Source organism: Sapajus apella, unplaced genomic scaffold (assembly GCF_009761245.1).
Source record: "Sapajus apella isolate SASKATOON/1434 unplaced genomic scaffold, GSC_monkey_1.0 scaffold4, whole genome shotgun sequence".
Taxonomy (NCBI): Eukaryota; Metazoa; Chordata; class Mammalia; order Primates; family Cebidae; genus Sapajus; species Sapajus apella.
Window position 1 is genome coordinate 1,032,111 of NW_022436944.1, and position 6,747 is coordinate 1,038,857.

General features: G+C 44.7%; 1 protein-coding gene across 2 annotated transcripts in view; it reads left to right on the plus strand.

The window, feature by feature from the left end:
* LRRC31 (leucine rich repeat containing 31) overlaps positions 1-6,747 on the plus strand; it is a 31,050-nt gene that overhangs the window by 12,388 nt on the left and 11,915 nt on the right. Inside the window, exons 5-7 of one of the 2 annotated variants that reach the window (XM_032260870.1) lie at positions 3,697-3,864; positions 4,053-4,220; positions 6,069-6,236. In XM_032260870.1, coding sequence (XP_032116761.1) covers positions 3,697-3,864; positions 4,053-4,220; positions 6,069-6,236 — 504 coding nt within the window. The remainder of the gene's footprint in view (positions 1-3,696; positions 3,865-4,052; positions 4,221-6,068; positions 6,237-6,747) is intronic. The other variant, XM_032260879.1, reaches the window with a different exon arrangement.

Below are 6,747 nucleotides of genomic sequence, written 5' to 3' on the forward strand. Positions count from 1 at the left end.
CCGTCTCAAAAAAAAAAAATAAAGAAAGAAAAATAAAAATTAAACAAAACAAGATTTTTAAGTTAATAGTTTAACTAGAACTGGAAGCTCCATTAAGTTAGTTTATATATGCAACATAGGATTAAATTTGTACAAAGTCATTCTACCTACCCAACTGTTGTTCTGACATGCTTGCTGGTTTATTCGATGTCTTTGATACTTTTTATTCTTCTTTAGAGCTAAAGTTTCTTATTTTCATGACTTATTTTAATCCTTTACATCTCTTTAAACATTTCTGTAAAAACACCACATTTTATGCCAGATATCTCCGCTTGTCAGTCCTTCCCTGGAAATGGGGCAGCTGACATCCCCTGGCCCACGCTTCCTGTAGCTGAAGAGAAACATTATCCATCTCAGGTTGGCCAGATCCTACTTCAAATCCTAGTGGTCGCCACCCTTTTTTTTTGAGATGGCATTTTGTTCTTGTTGCCCAGGCTGGAGTGCGATGGTGCAATCTCAGCTGACTGCAACCTCAGCCTCCCAGGTTCAAGCAATTCTCCTGCTTCAGCCTCCCAAGTAGCTGGGATTACAGGCATCTACCACCATACCCGGCTATTTCTTGTATTTTAGTAAAGACAGGGTTTTGCCATGTGTGCCAGACTGGTTTCAAACTCCTGACTTCAAGTGATCTGCCCACCTTGGCTTCCCAAAGTGCTAGGATTACAGGCGTGAGCCACCACACCCAGCCCTGTGTGCCACTTTTAACTAGCTTTGTGAACGTGAACATGAAATTAACTTTTCTGAGCCTCAGTTTTCTTATATCTGAAATAGGGACAACCTCCCTCTCAAAAAATTGTTGCAAGAATTAAACGATTTCTGTAAAGTACGTACTACATGCCTGGTGCATAATAGGTGCTCAATAACTGATAGTCCTTCTTTCTGCATCCTCTCATCTAAAACCACCTTTCTGTAGGTTTACATGATCAATTTAGCCCCAAGTAAGTAACTGATTATTGTGTAGCAGACTCACAGTTTTAACATACCATTACCCAGGTGTGAAAAGACAACTTTTTTTATTTTCTATGATTCATCTGATCTTTTTCCTGATCCTCCATCCTTAGAAAACAAGAAAGTGGAATTTCTGCCCTGGGGCCTGTTCCAAACGTACCTGGTCCAGGAGAGAGTCCGCACTGTTGTTCTGATATTTGTGCCCTTTTCCCTCTCCCAGAGTCATTTCTTCTCTGGAAGGACTTCTGCATCCTCTCTTATCAGGAGGGGCTTACTTATCATCCATACTCTGTCTTCTTCACTCAGCCTTAATGCAGATGGGTATAGGGAAAATAAATGGTTTCTTGATAAGAGAACATAAATCAGAAGGCATTTCAAAATTGTCATACCCATTATAATTTTTTAGTACAAGGTGGCAAATGCGTGGCACTTCAGTACCATGACCACTGCAGACATAACTAATCAATCATGAGCTCCTTCTCCAAGATCCAGGGGAACACCTCAGGGCTGTAGAAAAGTCACCCCAGTAGACTGGCAATTGCACACAAAATGATACCTGTTTATTGCTGGCTTAAGATATCATAACTCCTCGAGAATATGCACTTTAGCACGGGCTTGCTAGACTCCTAAAACTTAACCCATAGAATGAATGAACAATGGTAGAAGTGGCTGGGCATGGTGGCTCATGGCTGTAATCCCAGCACTTGGGGAGGCTGAGGACAGCGGATCATGAGGTCAAGAGATCAAGATCATCCAGACGAACATGGTAAAACCCCATCTCTACCAAAAATACAAAAATTAGCTGGGCGTGGTGGTGTGTGCCTGTAGTCCCAGCTACTCAGGAGGCTGAGGCAGGAGAATCCCTTGAACCCGGGAGGCAGAGGTTGCACACAGAGCAGAGACCGTGCTACTGCATTCCAGCCTGGGGACAGAGTGAGATTCCATCTCAAAACACAAAAAACAAAAACACCAATGGTAGAAGTTCAAATCCAGGGGCAGGTAGTAAAACAGGCTTCTAGATACAGGGTGCTTACCAGAATGCTTAATTGTTTGTACATTGAAAAAATACATTTTCCATGTATACGTTCTACCCCCAAGGCAGTGAAAACCATTCCTAAGGGTGGATCTGTCTGGTCATGTCTCCTGTTCTCTCCCAGCCTCCGCTCTGTAGCCCTGGGAGCTTTCCTGTGTGAAATGTTTTCAGAAATGTTAGTTTTCATCTCTCTTTCACTGTGCCTGCCTCTACGCACTAAGGCAGTGTGGCTGTTATAAGCTGCTAGTGCCTGATGCTCCATTATGTTTCTCTCTGTAGTGGTCAGTTCAGTTGCATATGATATATACATGTTTTTTGAGACAGAGTCTTGCTCTGTTACCCAGGCTGGAGTGCAGTGGTGCACCTCCCAGGTTCAAGTGATTCTCCTGCCTCAGCCTCCTGAGTAGCTGGGATAACAGGTGTGTGCCACCACGCCTGGCTAATTTTTGTATTTTTAGTAGAGACAGGGTTTCACCATGTTGGTCAGGCTGGTCTTGAACTCCTGACCTCGTGATCCACCCACCTTGACCTCCCAAAGTGCTAGGATTATAGCCCTGAGCCACTGCACCCAGCTGCATGTGATATTCTTCTTCTAATTATATATATATATAATTTGCATGTGATATTGTTGAGAGACCTTTACCTCTGTGGTGGCCGATTACCTGCTTTGCCTCACTTTTTTTATTTTTATTTTTGAGAGGGAGTCTTGCTCTTTCACCAGGCTGGAGTGCAGTGGCACGATCTTGGCTCACTGCAACCTCCATCTCCCGGATTCAAGTGATTCCCCTGCCTCAGCCACCTGAGTAGCTGGGACTACAGGTGTGTGCCACCACACCCGGCTACTTTTTTGTATTTTAGTAGAGACAGGGTTTCACCACGGCCATGATGGTCTCTAACTGCTGACCTTGTGATCCGCCCTCCTCGGCCCCTCAAAGTGCTGGGATTACAGCCATGAGCCACTGCCCGGCCTGCCTCACTTCTATCCCTGGTCAAACTTCACAGGAATGCTGATCCCAGAAGGGGTGGCTAAGGGAAAGCAGATGAACCGCCACAAAAACAGCGTCCTAAAACCACCCTAGCGATAGATGGATTTTTCTACAACAATTTTTTGGCTTATAGGCATGGCTTCAGAATTTTGGAGGGACTAGAATGACTGTGCCCGTAAATGCAGAGAAGTGCGCCCTGCTATGAAGGAACTGGGTTCTTTCCTTCTCTCTGTTCCTCGGTGCCGAACAAGGCACTACCTGGCTCAGTTTCCACACTCCATTAAGAACGGTTGTGGCCGGGCGCCGTGGCTCAACGCCTACAATCCCAGCACTTTGGGAGGCCGAGGCGGGTGGATCATGAGGGCAAGAGATCGAGATCATTCCTGGTCAGCATGGTGAAACCCCATCTCTACTAAAAATGCAAAAATTAGCTGGGCATGGTGGCGCGCGCCTGTAGTCCCAGCTACTCGGGAGGCTGAGGCAGGAGAATTGCTCAAACCCGGGAGGCGGATGTTGCAGTGAGCCGAGATCGTGCCATTGCACTCCGGCCTGGGTAATAAGAGCAAAACTCCATCTCAAAAAGAAAGAAAGAAAAAAGAAAAGAAAAAGAACTGTTGTGCTGATTCTTAAATGAATTCCCTGCTTTTCTGACTAGTGACCAAGAGAATTTTCCGGCCTCTTTGCTAACAGGAGAAGCACTGGAGATGATTCCTGAACTTGAGGAGCTAAATTTGTCTTGGAACAGTAAAGTGGGAGGAAGTTTGCCTCTGATCCTTCAGAAGTTCCAAAAAGGGAGCAAGATACAAATCCTGGAGCTTGTGGATTGCGCCCTCACGTCAGAAGATGGGGCATTTCTGGGTAAGCAGAATTTGAAGAGTCTATCCCAGAAAAAAAAGCAAAGATGCCCATTGGATAGGTTGGGAATCTAAGTGTGCTGTGTTTTGTCTTATCCTGAATTGAAAGAGAGGCACACTGTGTCCCCAGGAGACCTGAAACTCCACTCCCCTTCCTACATGCCCTTCTTATTTGGATTTCTTGCCTTTTAGGTCAAGTGCTACCTATGCTGGAAAGTCTTGAAGTACTTGATCTTTCCATGAATAGAGATATTGGTGGCAGTCTAAACAGTATTGCTCAGGGATTAAAAAGTACCTCAAATCTGAAAGTACTGAAGTTACATTCATGTGGATTGTCACAAATGAGTGTCAAAATATTGGGTGAGTTAACAATGGCTGAATTTAAGATTACATGTATAAATATATATGATATACATGTAAATATACATATTGAAAAGTTACTAGGAAATATAGCAAAATATAAACAGTGGTTGTGCTGGGGAATAAGGTTATGGGTAACTGAAATTCCCTTTAGGCTGGGTGTTGTGGTTCATGCCTGTATCCCAGCACTTTGGGAGGAGGAGTCAGGGGAATCATTTGAGATCAGGAGTTTGAGACCAGCCTGGCCAACATGGTGAAAACCTGTGTCTACTACAAATACAAAAATTAGCTGGGTGTGCTGGTACGTGAGCCTGTAATCCCAGCTACTTGGGAGGCTGTGAAATCGTTTGAACTCAGGAGGCAGAGGTTGTAATGAGCCAATATGGATGTCAGAAGAGACTCCATCTCAAAAAAAAAAAAAATCTCCTTTATATTTTATCTATTTTCTAAATATTTTACAGAGAACATATGTTTTCATGATTATAAAAATAAGCTTTTAATATGACTGACTCTGAAAAGGACAGTCTATTTTAGGTTGAGATAAACACTGTGAAAAATTCTTTGCTGCTTAAACTACTAGGTTTTCTCTTTTGATGCTCAGTCGTAGGAAGGAATTGGCACTGATGAGAAGAATGGCTTTGATGGTGTCTGCAGTTAAAACTTACTCCGCTGTAGACAGTATCCATATTAACAGAGAATAGGAAATGACACTGTGTTTTTCCCTTCAACTTACAGAGCCTGTAATATTCACTGGCAGCTTGAATAAGTCTAATAATCTATGTGCACTCCAATGCTCAAGTGTAATAAGAGAGGATGCTCAAGTGTAGTTGCAGGATTCATGTCAAAACTCTTAGCAATCTATGCAGATCTTAGGGAGCGTGTGTGTAATCATGGTCAGGTCCACAGAGGGCCAGAGGGTAGGGAGTCTACGCTTATTCGTCCTTTGGTCTTTTGTGAACACGGTGTGGTCCCTCAGCCTCCCTTACTGCACCACTGCGCCTCTCCTGCTCCATACCTTCTTACCACCTTGCAATATGTAAGAATGGCGTTTTTCTTTCCTTTCCTTTTTTTTCTTTTTTCTTTCTTTTTCTTTTTTTATTGAGACGGAGTCTTGCTCTGTCGTCAGACTGGAGTGCTGTGGCGAGATCTCAGCTCACTGTAATCTTCCGCCTCCTGGGTTCAAGCGATTCTCCAGCCTCAGCCTCAGCCTCCAGAGTAGCTGGGATCACAAGTGTGTGCCACCCCGCCCAGCTAATTTTTGTATTTTTAGGAGAGACGGGCTTTCACCATGTTGGCCAGGATGGTCTCCATCTCTTGACCTCATGATCTGCCCATCTCGACCTCCCAAAGGGGTGAGATTACAGGTGTAAGCCACTGTGCCTGGCAGGGGTTTTTCTTTTTTTAAGAGATGGGAGGCCGGGCGCAGTGGCTCATACTTGTAATCCCAGCACATTGGGAGGCCGAGGCAGGCAGATCACAAGGTCAGGAGTTTGAGACCAGTCTGGCCAACATAGTGAAACCCCTGTCTCTACTAAAAATACGAAAAATTGGCCGGGTGTGGTGGTGGGCATCTGTAATCCCAGCTACTTGGGAGGCTGAGGCAGAAGAATCGCTTGAACCCAGGAGGTGGAGGTTACAGTGAGCCAAGATGGTGCCACTGCACTCCAGCCGGGTAATAGTGCAAGACTCGTCTCAAAAAAAAGAGAGATGAGATCTCACTATGCTGCCCAGACTGGTCTCAAATTTCTGGGCTCAAGAAATCCTCCTGCATTGGCCTCCCAAGCAGCTGGGACTATAGGTATACTACTGTGTCCAGCTATCAGAATGGGATTCTGACTTTCTTTACAGATGTTGCTTTTAGGTACTTGAGTGAGCTAAGGAAATTAGATCTTTCCTGCAATAAGGATCTAGGTGGAGGTTTTGAAGACTCACTGGCTCAGGTGGTCATGCTAAAGCATCTGGAAGTCCTAGATCTTCACCAGTGCTCACTAACAGCCGATGACGTGATGTCACTGAGTAAGTATATATTGTACAGCAAAGAAAGACTTTTGGAATCTTGGCCTATATTTGGAAACTTTGAAATTTCAATATGTACACTTAAATTTACTTTTTATGTAGTGATTGGAAAGATCACTTCATAAAAGTTCTGTGAATGCCCCAACATAGTATTTGGCAGGTATTAAATGCCCAATAAATGTTAGTGAATCTCAATTGCTCCTATCCATGTCTGCAAATGATAGATTTGGCACTGCCGGGCACGGTGGCTCAAGCCTGTAATCCCAGCACTTTGGGAGGCCGAGGCAGGTGGATCACGAGGTCAAGAGATCGAGACCATCCTGGTCAACATGGTGAAACCCCCTCTCTATTAAAAATACAAAAAATTAGCTGGGCATGGTGGTGTGTGCCTGTAATCCCAGCTACTCAGGAGGCTGAGGCAGGAGAATTGCCTGAACCCAGGAGGCGGAGGTTGCAGTGAGCCGAGATCGCGCCATTGCACTCCAGCCTGGGTAACATGAGTGAAACTCCG